This window comes from Lepisma saccharinum, chromosome 3 (assembly GCF_977018435.1).
Source record: "Lepisma saccharinum chromosome 3, izLepSacc3.1, whole genome shotgun sequence".
Classification (NCBI taxonomy): Eukaryota; Metazoa; Arthropoda; class Insecta; order Zygentoma; family Lepismatidae; genus Lepisma; species Lepisma saccharinum.
In genome coordinates this window covers 133848518-133868302 of record NC_139231.1, presented here as the reverse complement: position 1 = coordinate 133868302, position 19785 = coordinate 133848518, and the positions used below count along the sequence as shown (strand labels likewise).

Here is a 19785-nt window from a genome sequence, read left to right as displayed (position 1 = left end):
CTTTGATCGAATTTAAATTGTGCGAGAAAAAAGGTTCCGGTCCTGCAGTGGAACTTAATAGAACTCATTAGAATTTATGGATTTCTGGACCTTTAACAAGCCTGGTTGTAAATGACTTATCTTATGTTAGCAGTAAAACAATGATGGGATAATTAGGTAGTCAATACGTACATTTTGACGACCTTTCATTGGTACCTAATGTTCGCGAAAATTGCGCGTCACATTAAATCATCATTTTTTCTTGTTTGACAAAATGAAACGAATTTGCACAGACGACTATCATTTTTCGGCTCCCATCAAACTACCGTAAAGAAAATTGATGACCAATGGCGGCGATTAGAGGGTGTTGTCGATGTCGCCTGTGTTGTAATTATGTATGCCGACCTCCGTGGCGGAGTGGTTAGCACACCGCATTGCGACGCCAGGGGTTCCACGAACCAATCCCTCCTCTGCACAAATTCAGTTTCCACGATGTGAAATTCAGTTTCCACGATGTGGGTGTCTTCCTAGACAACTCTGCTCTTGTCTTGCTTTAACACCTTCCTTGCTAAGACCTCGACTCCCTTCGTTAGATTGTTTCCAAACTTCCAGCATCGATTAGTCTGGCGTTCGACTTTTCCTTTCCAGGATTTGCTGGAGAAGGGCTAACAGGGTCGAGTAGCAGGGCGACAGGTCTCTGGAAAAATTCGTAAGGAAGACAAATGACCCTTGGTTCTCCACCATCGGTGAGAGCAGAAAACACCCCCTAAGCCTTATCTTGATTTAGCTTGAAGAGAGCTCTCCCTTTTTTCGTACGCATAGCATTGACGTCTTCTGGGACTCGAACAAGTTGCTTTCTTTTTCTTTTTGCGTTCTGATCGCTTTGAGATGGACCAAGAATAACATCTGACAAGAACTGACCCTTCAATACTCCTTCTTTTTAGGCAAAAATAGAGCAAATTGTGACCTACATCGAAGAACTTGTAACTGCAGAATTCTGTTCAATTATTCTAAAGAGCATTCCCTGACATTCGCTACGAGACTTGGCGGCAAGCTGCCCGGCATCAGCGCTTGTCTTTCCCGGTGAACGGGTCAGCGACAGTCGCTAGAGTCGGCTATTAAAATTACAGTTACAATCTCCGAAGGAAATTAACATTTACGCGTGCAAGTTCGTCTACTGTAATTCTCCCGATTTTTCGTAGAATACTCTCTTTTAACTCACGGATTATGTGCGGATTGTCTTTCTGTACTTTATTTCTCCATTTTTCTTTCCACTTTTATTCAAAACTGACCCTGTTACTCTACACCTTTTTACGAGGTTCAATATAAGCGACTGTCGCGGACCCGTTCACCGGGAAAGACAAGCTCTGATGCCGGGCCGCTTGCCGCCGAGTCTCGTAGCGAATGCCAGGGAATGCTCTGTATATAAAACAAGCTGTGTGTATGGTGGGTTTGTATTTATGGATACTGTAGTAAATATTGTTCTGTAAATTGCGTAGCTATTACTGTTTCTTCTCATCATCTTGTTGCTTGCTGCTTACTTGTCCAATCTATATAAAGAATTCCTTTGCTCTTTATTTAGTACTACAATATAATTTCACTGTGCGCTATCATAGTGCCGATATTTCAAATTAATAACGTTTGTGCATGTGCTGCCCTCTAAATTTATTTTTTGAGTTGCTCCAATAAGTATGGATAAAGGTGCGATTGCTACACTCCTAAGGGAGATTTTTTTTTTCTTTTTAGTGCATCATATAAATCAATAAATATGCACTCAGCCATAAATGGGACAAGTCGATCTTATGGGTAATTTATCCCAGGTTGTCATTCATTTAATAATAATGTTAGCTATTTACAGATATTTATTTTTCGTTCTTAGCTTCATTTCATGTGCACAATTTCTTGGCAGGCATTAGAGACAAACGTTTTTTATATTCTTGTATAGAATATTCATTCTTGCATAGAATATTCATTCTGTGATCATTAATGTAAGAAAGGAATATCGTTTTATTTCCACACAAGTAGGCATCATTGCCGCTGGTGTAGGTGTAATGTCGACGGCTTGTTGTAAAGGGGTCCTGAGCTCGATACCCAGTGGAGGCACATAGTGGCCCAGTCCCGATTAACCTGTCTGTGCATAAAGTGGACTTAAACAAAAATTCCAATTCAAACGAGCAATCATTTTGCATTATCCCTTGCTAACATAAAAAAACCTTAAGCAATCTTTAAAAAATATACTTTTGAAAAATCAAACTTTTAATTTGTTTTCTGTATCTCAAGTAGCTTCGCGGTTATCCTCAAGATTTTTGGATCAACGCCGATAAATCAAAATTACACCAGGGACCAATCGCAACACAGAAGAATCCGACCATTACGCTACATGTAAACCCACATAGGACACCCACCATGAGGAAAAAAAATACCGAATATGGACTGCATTTAAATCTCGAGAATAAATATTTACTGCAGGAAACTTATTACGTCACACAGTAATAAATGTTGGTATAAAAAGTTACCTCGCTTTGCATGATACAATTCCAAAGGATTGGCTGGAAGATCAAACATGAATGTGAAAAAAAAAATGGAAGAAGTTGTCTCTAACTTTGTAGGTTTCAGTTCTGCGTTTAAGAGGAGGAGGAGGTGGGAGGAATGTAACTGAAATGTGTTATTCAGAATGGATTTTGTTGTGACGAGAATGAGAAAGGCAGTATCAACTTGAGACGAGAATGAGACACATTATTAACTCGAGACTATACCGAGAACAAGGTAGCCGTTTGAAACTGTGTACGAGACAGAGAGAAGCGTTTCCTAATTCACATTTCGAGTTGAGATTTTGACAAGTCTGGCCTTTTCTCTGTACAGCCCCTCTCTTCATAGACTTTGTCTCTCAAAGAAGTCTGTCTCTTACAGTACAGGTTGAAGAAGACAATGCAGAAAGTCACCTCACTTTGACGCCCAAGGATCATCTCTGTCTAGAAGCAAGTGACTGACTCACCTGAAGAAACTATTACCTTCCTTGAACACAATGCAAATAAGTTCCTCGAAGAACAATGCGAACGATACAAAGTTTGCGTCTGGTTGGAAAGCAAAGCCCGTCGTAGATTTTTGTTCTTACGGAAAACTTGGCCTTTGTATGGAAATTCCTGCTTCATGAAACCAACAATGTCTGGAGCTGGAACAAAGGCTCTTCCAGCGAAGACTTTTGTCACGGCCCGGCGGAAGGCATGAATAAGAGTTGGGTTGGCAGACTGCCTGCTAACTGCGGCGAAATGGCACACGGTTGCCTGCCCTTGTAATATTTCTCACGCGTCTCCTGGAAATCTTTCTCTCCTCTCGCGAACTGCACGTTGGCAAGATGTGTGCTTTCCGTGACGTGGATAAAAAAGTTGGAGCTGCCATCACGACTAATCAATAATATTGCTCGTAGGAGGCACATACCCACTTTATGGCTCTTTTTACTAGTGCTACGGATAATAATAGGACTAAGCTGGACCGTTTTGTGCTTCCTCTCCACTTGTGTTTGTAGACGTTCCGTCATCCTTCCTCGTCATCCTTCCGTTTGTATTTTGTTAATTTCACGCTTTTCCAGTGGTGCCAACTTTTGAAAAATATTATGTTGGCTGAACTATGAGACTTGTTTTATAATTTTATGCAATTGCATAAAAATGAAATTTGCGATCACACTGAGAAAATGACATGAATTTTAAGGCCTTAGTTCTCTGTTAAAATATCAAATTCTCGATAAGTTTTATCTGGTTTGGAAACTAGAAAATGTGACAATTTTTTTCGTTCTTGGCAAAATTGGTGATGAACGCCTATTTGTATAATAAGTTTGGATCCTACTGTCGAAATAACAGAATAGATATATGAGTTTTAATAGCTTATTTATGGATGGAAATACGAAAGTTCGCGATATGATTTGCCTCCTAAAACTGGGAAAAATGAGTAATTTCGTCAATCAGTGCAAAATTAGCTACTTTTGCATAAAAAAATGAAATTTGGGATCGCACTGAGGAATATGACAGATTCTGTGAGTTTTCAGAGCTTAGTTCTATGTGAACTGGTCTGTAAACTGGAATATGCGACATATTTTCTTGTTCTTGGCAAAAGGAGCGATGAACGCCTATTTGTATAATACTGAAAGTTTGAATTCTACTGTCGAAATAACAATATATAAGTTGAAGAGCTTTGTTATGCATGAAATTACGAAAATTCTTGATAGGTTTTGCCTCGTTACAAAACTTGGAAAAATGAGAAATTTCGTTGATATGCAGGCTGAGGATTTGTCCTAAATTGCTTTTTTTTTGTTCCTTGGCCAAAAAATGTAGGCTTTTACGTTTAAAAACAGTTTCAGGACATTTCTAAAGGAATACATGATTTTTTTAGTGGCTGCTTTTGCTTATTTTTGTCAGAAGTGCCTATTTCGAAGATGTGCCTCTTTTTTTATTTTTCGGTGCTTTTTTGTTTGCCTAGATTGAGAGTTTTTAGTGGCTAAGCCCTTTTCCTTCCTTACTTTCCTAATAACAATATGACCGCAGATATTGTAAAAGATATAGAACCCCGAAAAGTATCATATTAAAGATGTAACAATTTTTTTTATGAAATATTTTGGAAACCGCCAGTAATGAAGCTGAGAATTTTTTAGGTGTATAATAATGAAACACGTTGTTTTCTTAAGCGCGGGAACTTTATTTTCAAAAATAAAAATGTAACAGGCAAATTATTGGGTGGGCTCGAGCCCCACAGGCCCATAGAAATTGGCTGGCTGCGCTTTTCTATCACTTGTGGCTAACGGTGAAGATCCAGCCTTTACACTGCACAAATTCCGATTCAAGGATGTGGTGTGTGTGCCTTCCCAGGCCACTATTTTTTGTCTTGTTTTAACAGGACACAAAGATCTCGACTTTCTTGGTCAGATTGTTTGCAAAGTTCCAGGATCGATTTCTCTGCCGTTCGACTTTTCCTTTCCAGGATTTGTTGACTTTGTTGTCGTTTTGATTGTTTTTCTAGTTATATATAAAAAAAAGTTTGAATGGCGCCATCGGTGCATGGCGCCTATGTTTCAGCCTCCTAGCCTACCTCTCGCTACGGGACTGAAGACCGGCATTATACAACGTAGCGGTTGTAGAATACCGGGTGACCAGAATTAAAGTTACCCAACTCAGAGCCCTCTGTAGCCTGTTTTTGGCATCGTAGAACTCTGAAATTTGGTGAATCCACTATGCAGACCATGGGAAAGAGGATGGCGATAAAAAAAGAAAAAAAATAGTTCAATTTTCCGCCACCAGGTTGAAATGTGGCGCTGTACTTCCATAATGGGTTGTACAAATAATCACGTTAAGCGATTTAGCCGAGTTATGAATTAGAAAGACATTTGTTAGTGACTGGAAGTTGCGAGAAAATAATCTCTCGTTTATTGCAAGGTAAGGGCAAATCCATAACCAATTGGAGCAGTTTACGTTATTATTACAACCCATCATGGAAGTACACCGCCACATTTCAACCTGGTGGCGGAAAATTGAACTTTTTTTTTGTATCGCCATTCTCTTCCCCAGGATCTGCATAGTGGATTCACCAAATTTCAGAGTTCTACGATGCCTCAAGCAGGCTACAAAGGGCTCTGAGTTGGGTAACTAATTCTGGCCACCCGGTATACACTCTATTCCGATAATCTCTGGGGCAAGGCCGCGCTTAACGGTAGAGAAGAAGAGAAAGCGAATGGACGGAACGAAGCAGTAACGTTGCAGGAAACTGCTCGAAGCAGATTTTCCCCCTCCACGAAATCCCGTTCCCTCTCACGTGTTCATTCGTCGTCGAACCCTATTGAGTCACTACTTGCGCATATTCGTTCGCTCGCTCCAGAGATGCCAGGGACATAGTATAGTAACCGGAACTTGAAAGTTAAATTCGCGCATAGCAGCAGCGAAGGGGCGAAATCGAGTGGGCAGAGTGAAGCAGTACACGCTGCTACGAAGACTGGTAACCGCAGTCGCTTTCCCCCTCCACGCAATCCCATTCCCTCTCACGTGTTCATTGGTGGAGCCGTCTCGCGTCACTACTTGCGCAGAGACTTGTTTTCGGTCGCTTGCTCCAGAGATACCAGGGACAGAGTATAGATGATGATTTTGAAGCACTGATAAACATGTCAACTCCATGAAACGCATTTCTAAATGGCAAGGAATCCCAATGTTGGGGGAAAAAATGGGGCTGAAAATTTCTGAACACCGTGAACTTGACATACAAGGCATTTTTAATCAGGAACGCGGTCTTTATAACGTCTCCCCTGCCTTAGTCTGATAGTTTGTTTTGATAAAGAAGAAAGACCGCGTGTCGCTCCGTCACGCAACAGTTCGGATGACTGTTCTCGACTCAGACCTTCGTTCATATCGTCAACAAAGAAACACACATGAAGTTGACGTGATCTCGTAGTGCCCTGTTTTCTTCGTACAAGTGCCACCGGCAATTAACATATTATGGTATGATAAGGGAAAACAGTCAACTAGTAGGTCATTCCGATTGTAACACCATTTGTTTCCATGATATGAAAAAACTCAATATGCTGACCAAGGCAGAAATTTATTTTATTATAAAACATAAACTAAACGTAACGTTTCAACCTTCTAGCAAGGTCTTCTTCAGACTCTGCACCAAGTACAAATGTAACAAGGTACAAAACAGGACGATATATATACACAAACTTTACTACCCTCCAGACTATTAGAAAGTTGTGAAGTTGTTTTGCAACTTCTAATAGTCTGGAGGGAAGTAATGTTTGTGTATATATATCGTCCTGTTTTGTACCTTGTTACATTTGTACTTGGTGCAGAGTCGGAAGAAGACCTTGCTAGAAGGTTGAAACGTTACGTTTAGTTTATGTTTTATAATAAAATAAATTTCTGCCTTGGTCAGCATATTGAGTTTTTCATTCGGATGTATCTGTGCTTATTATCGAAAGCGCAATATAGAAGAATGTTCATCTTGCAAGCAAGCATCTAGAGCAGTGGTCCTCAACCTTTATCAGTTCATGACCCACCTTGAAGGATATTGCACTTCATGGGACTCATAAGCATGAGCGCTGGCAGAATTACTTGTATGGGTGTGCACCTTGTTTATAGTCATATTTTTGCTAACATCGAGTACTTTAAGAAGCTCTCTTTTTCGCTTGATTAACCAAATTACACATACTTCCTTCTAGAAAAGTAAATATGTAATTTAAAAGAAGGTCTAACTAAACACACATGCTGAAATTGACTTCTTCTTTTTACTCACTGAATATCCCGGCTTATCCTCATAAGCTGGGATATGTTCGGTTCAATGGTGGTTAACTTAAGTCGTAAATCTGAGTGCGCGTCAAGTCTATATACGTAATGGCTTTTCACTTGAATCGGAGATGAAAATCCCTTTTCACACAAATATGAGTTGGAGAACGGCATGAGAAACTTTAATGCCTCATCCGAAAGAAGTTCAGGATACTCACCTCTTAAAGATATCCAAAACATTGTTAAGTCTGAATCTAAAAATCTGGATCTGAATGTTAATAATTTAACGGTAATAGGCTTTTAAGACAGAGTAAATAAAATTTCGAGCCCGACTTCGCGACCCACCAAACGCCCTCTCGGGACACAGCAGTGGGTTGCGCTCCATAGGTTGAGAAACGATGATCTAGAGGGAGTAAACAAATTTCAATGAGACAGAACAAAACACTCTCTACTACATGTCTCGATTCTCTAGTTTCTTATGCGTGCTTTTCTCGTTTGGGGTAGTGGTAATGTAATCAATGGGTCCGGGCTCTATACCCGATGGAAGCTCATTGCAGTGGTTCGAATCTCACTTTTAAACTGTAGGTCCAGTTCCGATTAACCTATCTCTGCATAAAGTGAACTTAAATATCCAAATCCCTTTGCATGGTTTTGTTGTGCCTCTAGGTAGGAAGGCCTGTGGAAATAAGTTCGGAAGTAACATTCCTTTTATCGACAGCACCGAGACCAACTTTGGCAGCGGGACAAGAAAAGCAAGAGACATGACTTTAAACGGAACGAATGAAGCTGTGTAGGAAAAAGCGAGATAAATGTGGAGGTCGTGGAGAACAGGTCAAGGAGAAATTTTATCCCATTGCATGCGCTGCATGAAGTCCCGCAGGAACTTGATATCGCATACATATGAATCGTAAGCAGGCACAGAAGGGTGGGGGGGGGGGGAGAATAGCGCAGAAATGTAATTTTACATCCAACAAGGCTGCTTCTGCCTTAAATGTTTCTGTGTTGTGTTGCGTCACCGGAGGTCTCCAAACTAAGTAATTTCGTCTAAAATGCTAATTCTATGTGTCACTGCGCATTTATCCCCTCCCTGGCGAGAAATGTTGGCTATGCAGTATAACAGGGCTCTGAATTTCGCGAAAGGGTCACAGTAAATGTGCAGGGAAAGGGTTTATGACTTATTAGCCAAGGGTGCGACGTTCTAAGGAAGATCGGGTGAAACAGGAAGGTTTTGACTACTATTAACCCTTTCCCTAGGCACCCCAATAACTATGAGACATACAAAACACAGGTAATCGAGAATGGACCTACAGTTAAAACTAGGCTTGAAACCATTGTTCCTGTGGCCGAGTGGTTAGCACATCGCGCTGCGACGCCAAGGGTCCCGGGTTCGAATCCCGGTCGGGCTTGGTTGTTTGTGAATGTCCATTCATCCATTTCATCATTTCATCACTCATCATCATCTTCGCAAATTAGCCAAGAGGCACAAAACGCGAAGTAAAATAAACTAAATCAAATCAAATCAAATCAAACCATTGTTCAATGCGTCTCCACCCGAAACCGAACCCGAGGCCCCTTGATTTTAAGGATAATATGCCATTGGGGATGCCCTGTTTTATTTAATTAACGTAGATTACTCGTACCATTAAGACAACCGCAACAGAAGTGTAAGAATGTGGGAAATGGGGAAGCGTGCATGTCCTTAATGAAAGGCATTATCCCAGCATTCATTTAGAGTGATTTGAGTTATTATTTAACCTTAAAAGCAGCATGGCGTTAGTTATTATAGCTTGACATAACTAAGTGACGTTACAAAGGAATCTCCTCACGACAAATTGAAAACGGTTAACGTTAGCTAAAATCTGATTGCAAATATTCAAAGATCAATTGTCAAATATTCAAAGATCACAGTGTTGATTTACGTCTTTCATCCGTGTCTTTTACAGTTTGGTGGCAATCGAGTAAAGATGTATAATTAGTGTAAATTGTATGTTTTGGCTTGAACTTATAACAGTTTGTGAAACTACAACCTGCAGCATGAAAGTACATAGAGGAGAAACCCCTTTTAGAGGTTTTATTTATAAAGGTTGTATGTATATAGGTTGCATACTGTACCAATTGTAAGTCGCAAGTTATTAGCGTTTGATAACGTTAATATTTTCACAATCACACTTTCATTGTAGTGGCATTACCCCCGTCAAAAGTAGCCGGATAACAGCGACAATAGGGCTCGATACGCTGACTACACGTGACCGAACGAAAAGCAGTCTTCGCAGACCTTGGCTTTGACGAGTGTGTTCTGCCATGGAGTTCAGTCTTTCTTGTCCGTCTGCATGCATCTCTAGTTTGTACGGTTCCTGAGATATCGATAGATGTCGAGAAGGGCCACGAACGAACGGGACTCTTCTAGCTTTTTTAAATGTCCTACAGGAAGTTCTTAACAGTTTCTACAATTACCAAGAAGGTTAACGTTAAATTAGTGGGTTTCCGTTCGTCAAGTTTATCCAGAATAGCAAAGTTTTAATCTGACATGTGACTGACATAAGCAAGTCTAGCCATTTGAAACGAGAATAAATACACTAAGGAAGGAACTCACATTTCACTGTAGGTTCATACACGAAAACTTCACACGGAAAGCATTAGATATAAACCCAAGAAATTTTCTAACTGCATGACATCCGTATTTACGATATTCTCAATATAACGTTTGACTCAAAAAAATACCATTACGAGCTATTAATAACTACAAACGTATTTTAACATGCACAGAAGCATAGCTGAAAGCAAAGTGTATAAAATAAATTAAATAACTAACTCTATGGCATCCCTAATCCCAACGGTTTATTTCCGCGCAACATAACTCTCCCGTCTGTCCCTATCCTGGTCAACATCAATTGACTCTTGCCCATCCTCAATAATTTCCGTCAGACTCATTTTAATATTGTCAATCAGTTCTTCGTCTTGACATTTCCACAGGCCTGTTACCATCAGGTTTCCCAAAAAGAACGTTGTTAACTTTTCTATCCTATCCCATGGCCTGTTCAAGTATTCTTGATTAATGATTCTAATAATATCAAGTAGATGAATATATAGATTATGGAGTTCAGTGTTATCTAAATATGTTTCGGAATTTGATTATTTTATCGGAATAACACGAAATTTTACACATTAAAGCGAATAATTCCGCGAATAACCCAGTATGAACTGGAGTTTTACATACAAGTTAGTGTCTAAAGAAAGTTTTGTCAGGGTTCAGTACTGTACTTAAGAGTAAGAAGACGAAATTTCTCCGAAAAAAAAACGCGGAGAGACGAAATTCTCATTCAAGGAGAGAAATTTTGTGTTATATGACACCGTGTGCATAAAAAATGCGTTCTTGGTCAATATTGTCAACATTTAACGTTGATAGCTATATGGAAGACATTCAATCTTATCATTAAGGAAATGGAAAGTAAATTTCAGAAAGGACAGAAAAGGATATTTTGTTCGAATATAATAGTGGTTAAAAAAGAGTTCGTGATCTTATTTGGTTAACATTTCACATTTAATGTGCAATAATAGTAGCCTGCATATTCAAATCAAGGATACTTGTTCACTTCTCACGTAGAGAAATTATATATATTGTTAGAAATTTTGAGTTGCCTGAGTTTTACAGCCTTTTATCAACGTAAAAATTTCTGTACGTATAAAAATGACATTAAATACGTATTAAAATAATACAAAAATTGCACCAATTTTATTTTAAATTATTACCGAATTGCAGTACAAAATAACTTAGATTTCAAAGCTAAAAATTAAACTAAAATTTAACTTCATTCAACATAATTTATACATCATAAATTAATCCTGTTAAGCCTTGTTTCCATGTTAATAAAACATTAAAATGCTAATCAAGGCAAAATTTACAGTATGAAAATATACAATAAAAACGTAACGTTTCCATAACAGGGCCTTCTTCAGACGAATATTCACAAATTAAAAGTGCAAACTTGTAAAGGGACCAGCACAGGACACTCTGCTCCAAAAAGGTAACATAGACACTCAATTAAAAAAAAATATGAGATAAACCACTAAGAAAAAAATTATTAAGTAATACTATGAAGAAGACCCTGTTAGAGGGAAACGTTACGTTTTTAGTGTATATTTTTTAACTATAAATTTTGCCTTGGTCAGCATTTAAATGTTTTATCATAAATTAAATATTTATTTGGTGAACGCGTTGTAAAAACGGTATGTAGACTTTACCTCCTTGACTTTATCATGAAAAATAAAAGGAATGGACTGAGCAAACGGGGAACACCCCTAGCTTCTCTCTGGCGTCGCCGGCGGGTGTACAACAAAGAGGCAAATATTTTTCAAGGGAACCATTTTTTAATATTTTTTTTACTTCTTATATCCGTTATGTTTCTGAAGAGAGGAAAAAAGCATATTTTGCAAGGATGGCGTGTGTCATGCACAGCAGTGTATAAATAGAGAAAGACAAATTCAGCGACCCCGCTCTTGAAGAATCGACCAGTGTCGAAACTGGACAAAAGCTCTTTGAATTCATAGGATGACCTCTTTTATTATTTCTTCCGGTCCAATCGTTCTTTAGATGGAGCTTCTGTGGAATCTTTATTCGCACGCTATCTGTGAAGATTCACCTATGCATGCTAAAGTCAAGAACAGATGAAAGGTATTATTAGAAACGATATGTTCAAAACTTCGTCTTGCCAAAGCAAGAATTTCTAAGTTGATTCTATACCAGGTGACCGTGAAATGTAAGTTTTTATTTCCTGCCAGTATCCAGGATTTACTGAAATGTAACACGAATTGTACGATTACAACGATTCATCCTCATCGTTGCGACCAGCGCCGTCCAGAGGGCTCACAACGCCTTACTGAGTTAAAACCCTGTGAAAATTTTCTCAGGAAAAAAATCTTGTCAGCATATATAAAGAGAGTCCTGCTGTTAAGAGTACTATTCATTAGCAGTATAAGAGTTTGGCAAAACTTAAACAATAATTCGAAACAACTTGTATATCTTCATAGACAAGCACGTTAAACTCTGCACACACATTATTTACATGATACATAGAACTTTGATAAGATTAGACACGTCCCATTTAAGTTTTTGTAAGAAATCGTTCCTTTGTAATGTAACTACGATAACCACTTACTATCTTATGAATAGGTTAGGTGCAGTCAAATGAGCGAGTAAGAACCAGTCTGTAGAGATTTAGCGTTTACTGAAATTTCTACAATTTATACCCTGTTCTGAAAGTCAGAAGTAAATGGTATCTCCAGACCGTACAAGGAAAATTTGAACGAACTTTGTCACGCTGAATGTTCTAGACAATATTTAGTGTACATACTAAAATTATACTAAATTCAAATAGTGTACATGCAGTGTGGTAAACTTAAACCATTGATGAAGGAAGAAGAAAAGTGGAAGACTACAAGTATTCATAATGTCAACATATAGCATGGAAATAGTGCCTTGCATTCCTACTTAACAATTTAAGTTAGAATTTTTCTGCACGACTTATTTCGCGTTCTAGTATTTTAGTACTTTTTGCACAAGAGCGAATGAAAGAATTTGTTGATTCAACTTAAACGCAGACAACAGTTCATTTGCACTGCAGCTATAAAACAGTGGCGGCGACTGGGTATGAAAAATGGGGGGACAAGAACAGTTTACTTTGTCTTGGTAGACTAAGCTTATCATTAAGAGGCCATAGTGCGGGGACAAAGAATGGCAAAAACTGGGGGACAACCGCCCCCTTGCACTCGTAATCGCCGCTACTGAACAATAACGTTTAGCAATCCTAACTGTTCTTCAAATAGACTTGAAAACTTATTGGTCAACAACTTATATTTGTATCGAATTTCAAGCTTGTTGCTGTGAAAGATATTCAATACTTACAAGAGAATTGATTAGTAAAAAAATGCAAACTTACTAATTATGTATAATGTAGCATGAGAGAATTTTTTCTGCAGTTAACTGAAAATATGAATAGATTAGTTAAGCTATTGTAAATGTTGCCTTGTCATTTATAAAGATGATTGTGTAAGCATGCAGTTATGTATGCCTAAGCCTAAATTCACTAAACTTTTTTACTGTTATCTCACTCAGTAGTAAATGTTTTTTGCACTTACAAATTGCGTATAAGTAAAAGATTCTGGTCGGTTTAGTTAAACGTAATAACAATGACAATCTTATTTCGTCATAAATTTATATTTATGGTGGCACAAGCGTGAGAAAGTTCAGTCAGAAAGAAGCAAATATAGTGACGAAAGTGGGAGATAGTTTTGTAATTTTAAAAATATAGGTTAATTGGGACTGTACAGTGGGATCCATGAGTATTACCAAGCAAATTGTCCATCACCAAGTTTACTCTCTTTATTTTACGCAATGAGAGCTTCAAGAAATCGATCAAAACGCCAAATAGGCTGTTGGCAACCTCTGCATCAACATATGTAAAAATGCATTCCTTAAAAACTAACAGAATACAAGAGAGAACTTAATGAAAGTAGTCATGGACAATTTGCCGAGCAATACTTGTGGATCCTACTGTACATATTATTTTCGGTGTCATCCGAAGCACTCAAATTACATCCACCGAGAATTGAACCCGGAACTCCAGATTATTGTTCAAATTAAATGAAATGTATCGGCTTTATCTTGTGCTTAACGTTCCTTACTCGTTTCACATTTAGACATTCAACTCAAATTGTTCCATGATTGATAATAGCAACATGTGTAAAATTTCAGGAATGTTTGCAAAATTTATGCTCTTATATCTTTGTTAATTTATGAAGTTTTTTAATAGTAATATTTCTTTTTATGTATAATTACATGTGCAAATATTAGTTTACATTCAATGGCGTAAACATCGGAGTTTAGTGGCGGACATTTTTTTTTTTTTGTCTTTGGCCCACTTTCCCAAAAGAAGAATGTGAAATGCAGGTAAAGAGAGTAAGATATATTATTAACTGATGAGGGGTTTCTCCGATGACGTAGTGGTAACGTCATCTCCTTGTATTCAAGGGGCCCTGGGTTCAAGGCACATAGTGATTCGGATCCCACTTTAAACTGTATACGTCCAATTCCGATTAGCATTACTGTGCACAAAGTGAACTTAAAACTGAAATCAAATCAAATATTGACTGATGAAAAGGGCATAACCCAGTCACTTTCTACCCCTCTCCTTTGAAGAATTTCTGGGCACACATCGCTGGATGCAAATCCAATACTGAAATGATCGGTGAATAAAAAATAACGAAGGTGGAAACATAAGGTAAACCGGGGTATTAAGGACCACGGGGCATTAAGGATCCTGTGCTAGAATTTCATAAAAAGCGCAAAGAAATGCGAAGCGGCAGGCACACCAGCCGTGTGCACGGCCTGTGATCCTCTTTTGTTTGTGTAAATAGTACCTACTCTGCACACAAATGGCGTATAAGCTGCGTAGTTAGACCGGGAAACGGAACCAGCCAAAAGGTAGACGCGCGAAAACGCCATAAGGAGTGCTTCATTCTATTTCCTCGGTGGGGTTTTGGAATGAACAAACAAGACTTGTGTGACGTAGTTCAAGATTATTGTGTTTCGAAAAAGAAGGACGTACCATTCAAAAGCGGACCGGTCCTTGATACCCCATTGGCTGGTCCTTATTACTCAGCAAAGGGGCAATTGGGACTATACAACCTACCTTTCAATTCATTGTTGTTCTTGCCTTTGCATTATATTCCTACTCGTTTGTGTTGTCATTAATGTAAACTAGAAAATATACATTCTAGAATGCATCCTGTTTGTGTTTTCTTGAACAGCTCCTGATGAATTTCTTCAATGTCAATTTGGTGGTCCTTAATACCCCGGTTTAACTTACACATTGGAAGGAAGGTGGTAATTTTTCATTTCTCCAGTTGAGATTGAATGAAGAACTTGTGAAGAATATAATTCCATTAGTGTTCGGAAAGTTACTTTTAAAAAAGTAACTAGTTACAGATACTTGCTTAAAAACTAACAGTTACAGTTACTCATTTAAAAAGTAACTCAGTTACCTGTACTTCAAAAGTAACTAAGTTACTTTTACAGTTACTTTCTGCTGAAATTTTCTTGCAACCAAATTACACAAATCGACCATTAATTGTAATAAAATATTTTTTGAAGACTTTCATGTATTTTACTTATGTTACTGGATCATAATATGTCTTCGTATATTTATATTTATTACAAAATAAAGTGCGCTCCTGTGCTTTGCGCAACGCCATGAAGGCGTATGGGGGTGTGTGGAGTTAGGGCACCACACCTTCTTGATCAAGGCCGATGTTAGGGGTGATGTGATCAGAACCACGTCCCTGGCCGCCTTTACTCCCCCCCAGTTTCCTCCAGGTACCCACCCACTTCATACGACGCTGGGTGAGCGCCGGAGCCGCTTCAACAGGTGGAAACAATCCAGGTTCTCCCCCACCGAGGATCGAACCCGGGTCTCTCGCATGGTAGTCAGGCACCCTAACGACCCCCCGTTATTCACATTTTCTTAATTTTCATGCATGTCAATATTATCTATTTTCTGTATTATCATTGGGACAAACACAAACATGCATGCCCGAATCGAACTAGAACCCGGAACATCTGGCATATAAGCATTTACCCCTGGATAAATGAAATCACGTGGAAACAATTACATTGTTTTCCATTCATATGCGCACTTGCTACTTCTCGTCTTCTTCAGTTCTATTGATAGTTCCAGTACCGTTGAATTCTTTCGTAAAAACACTGAAATATTTCATACGCCCCTTTTCATTTTAATCTGATATTATAGCAAAGGAAAAAACTATCGGATGCTGCTTACACAAGGGGGAAGTTATAAGGTCGCAGAGGAACAAACTACAGAAACAAGAGACACTTCACAGCACACAACTGACACTGGCAAACTGTCAGTAATAGGAAGGAATTCTCCTCCTAGAAGCTTATCTTCACGCTTCTGGGAAATCCACCACTCTTCCCAGGTGTGTGTATCGCTTTGGAATTCAGGTCTACCAAACGAAATATGACACATCGATAAACCCGTCACCTTGAAATTTCTGGCATCTAGAGACTGCCAACCGACAGGACACAAATTTAGTACAACTACTTTCTGCTTACCTCTTCATCTATTGTATTGTTTGCAAGAATTAATGTATCAAAGAATGGGCTTTTGTATCGCAGCAGAAACTGAATTCCGGCTCACTTTAAGTCCTGAATCGTCAATAATTTACGACACTTGCATAGCAATTTAAGTGTCGCAAACTAACTGTTAAAACGTTACTTCTATCGTAAAAAAGTAACTGTTACTTGTAACTAGTTACTTCCCAACACTGAATTCCATATACTACTACTGTTAAATACAAGGATACTGCGTTAGCCACTACACTATTAGGGATGACTAAAGAAAGTAATATCTGCCACGATCATGTTATAACTGTAATACAATAGAAATTGAGTGAATGAACGAGTAAAATTTTGATGGTTTTGTCGGTACATATGACCAATTTGAAAATTTGTAAAATTCTCCCTAAAATCCCTACCTGAAATTTAAAATAGGATGTAAAAATTCCCTTGGGAAAGGTTAAAATGCATGGTTGTAAAGGGATCTGCACGGGACATACACAACACGTTAAAAAGGTAAGGAGATGCTAAAAGTATCCTCAGAGACAATGCGCCTCCTTTACTTCTCAAAAAGCTCAAAACATTACTAAAATACTGTCATTATCCTCCAACATGGCAAGGAGTAGGGAATATGAAAAGAGATTCTGAATTGCAATATAAGAGATAAGAGGATGGTATTTCCCCCGGAGCTTGAGTTGACCTCACTACAATCATTCTTGTATCATCTTGTATCATTGTTGACAGTGGCTTATTTCCGCATAACTTTTTTTCAATTGTTGATGTCCGACATCGCGCTTTAAGAACATGCTTTACTTCGCATTATTTGTTCATTGCTGACCGAACTTTCTCTGTAAGTATGCATTGTTGGACCCGCGGACTATTTTTCAATTGTTATCTCATGTTCGTAGCATATATCAATGCGCTACAGTTAATGTAAGAATAAACACGTGATAAGGAAATAAGGAACTACCCCGAACTATTTTTAGACATTCGGTATGCATGCACGTTCGATAACATCGTACAAAATTGAGAACGTGCCAAGTTTTTAAAGCAAGTGTTTCGTTTTATTCCTATCGAAAGAATCTAGTATTTTGTTGACATCGCGATAAAAGACTGGTTGTCTTTGCGTGTTTGGACTTGACAGTTGAAAGGATTCATGCACCCAGTGCAAGAAAAAGCAAAAAAGGTACGTGAGAAGAGAAGATGGAAAGTTTGAAGCGTGTTTTGTTTGATCGCACAGACCTGCTATCGCATGGTAATCCTCCGTAACACCCACGAACACACTAGGCAGACACCCCGGTGTTATCTCACCCGAAACACAGCCCCTGATTTCGCGCGAATCCCGCCTGTACTTTCCTGGATAGTAAGGAGGGTCCTCCTCCACGTAGCCATAAGGATCCGGCGGCGAGGTCGGTATAGGCCGGATCTTCGAGTACTGGTGGGGCCTCCTGCTTAGACAGTCCTCCATGGTTTTCCTCACATGACACAACCGCGCTGCAAGAACCGGTCCGCACTTTCCCGCGTCCTGCAACTGACTGCAGTCTCTTCGCTGGCTGCAGTGTATCCGTACGGCGGCGAATTCTCTCAGATCAATACGCGTTCCGTGGTCCTCAAAACCCCCGAACTTGCACAACGCGGAACGTCCAAAAGTTATTTTTTCCCCTTCCGCTTCAAGTTCTCTAAGTTCCCTGGAGACTCGGGGTAGTTCGGCTTGAGGAAGGTCCTGAGGGAGGCGGGAAATCCGGGACGTTTTTCTTCTACCTGTCCGATTTTTGTTTTTGAGTGCCAGAGGCAACTTCGGAGATACGCAAAATAAACCAGCTTCAAAGACAACTTGTATGCTGCCCCGTGTCTGCAATCTATGGAGCAAGTCCGCGCATAACAGTAGAGAAGGGGAGAAAGCGAGTTGGCGGAGCAAAGCAGTGCGCGCTGCTGCAAACGGCTGTTGGTTGCAGCCGATTTCCCCCTCCACTTACTACCCCTCTCACGTGTTCATTGGTCGAGCTCTCTCGAGTCCTACTTGCGCAGAGGACTTGCTCGCTCCAGAGTTTCTCGGGACATAGTATTTAAACTGACATAGTCCGTTTAAAATGTCAATTAGCAAAAATATTTTTAAAATATTGTTGTCTACCTAGTAACCCGCAAAAAAATATCCTGAAATATAGTTGCGGACAAACTTTTAAAATATACCATTGGACCTTACCTTGCTCACAATCTTGACAGTGGCGTTTCCTGAAAATTTGATCTCGTTTACCGCAACAATTATTATTTATTGTATATATTTCTTATCCACCCCTAATATAATTCCGCCGTCGCGGAACCGGTGTGCAATCACAGCGTAGAACGGTTATTTTGACAAAATCCTGTTTTCCTGCTAGCTGCTTCGGGGAGGAGGGATTGTAATGTAGTCTCTTCTTGCCCAAGCGGTGGGCGTGATTGGCTGTTTGACCGCGAGTTCCTTCGTAGGTAAACGCGGCAACAGAGGCCCACTGCCATAAAGGCGGTCTCCGCGCTGGATCCTAGGCCGTCTCGGCTATTAGATTATTGAAGATTAGGTACACAGGAGATGTAACTACGTAGAAAAATTTCAGCGAAAAATGCAGGCTCGACCAGGACTCGAACCCGGGTCTCTGGCATACTGTGCCATTGCTCTAACCATTGAGATACCGAGTCGGTCTGGCTTGAGCAATGGCAGTATACCAGAGACCCGGGTTCGAGTCCTGCTCGAGCCTGCATTTTTCGCTGAAAATTTCTACCTGTGTGTGCCTAATCTTCAGTAATTAACATCTCTACGCTGGGAGGAACCAGGCAACGTCGAAGTCTACTGTGTTTCAAAGGCAACAGATCCCGTTGTGGTAGCACTGGCAGAGACGATTCCGGGCAGGTAAAACAGCGATAGCGAGAGATCTGGTGAGGCCAGGCCGGCTCGGTAGCTCACTGGTTTGAGAAATGGCACTGTATGCCGGAGACCCGGGTTCGAGTCCTGGTCGAGCCTGCATTTTTCGCAGATAATTAGATGTAATAGAAATAAAACCCCAGTGGAGGCATGTAAGTAAAACAAAAGATGAGTCCGACAACTTCAAATTTCGAAATTTTCCATAAAAAATATTCATCGGAAATTTCCATGGAAATTTCTGGTCATGTAGCAACACTGCCTCTTCCAAGCGCGGAACAGCAACAATGGAACAAGCAGTTTTCTCCCTACAACACTGTTTCCAGCGGTGGAATCAACCACACCGCAGGCCATGTATTCTTAAATAGCCACCCGCCCAATTTTCTCAGACTCCCGCGCCCTCCCCGCGGGGAGGAAACCCGGTCGTCGGAAGAGTTTGGTGGAAAACGATCAGTGGCGTACGTAAACCAGTCTTCAAGTTTGTCCAGAACTACAGGGCGCGGCAAAAGTAATGCCTTTTTTCA

The 19785-nt window shown here is 39.7% G+C and overlaps 1 protein-coding gene across 2 annotated transcripts in view; it reads right to left on the bottom strand.

Annotated features, from left to right (window-relative positions):
• Nucleotides 1-17886, bottom strand: part of LOC145985430 (uncharacterized) — a 153205-nt gene extending 135319 nt beyond the window's left edge. For both annotated transcript variants that reach the window (XM_083119455.1, XM_083119456.1), the window contains exon 1: nt 17611-17886. In XM_083119455.1, coding sequence (XP_082975581.1) covers nt 17611-17836 — 226 coding nt within the window. In that variant the 5' untranslated portion in view covers nt 17837-17886. The remainder of the gene's footprint in view (nt 1-17610) is intronic.
• Between the last annotated feature and the right edge of the window lie 1899 nt (nt 17887-19785).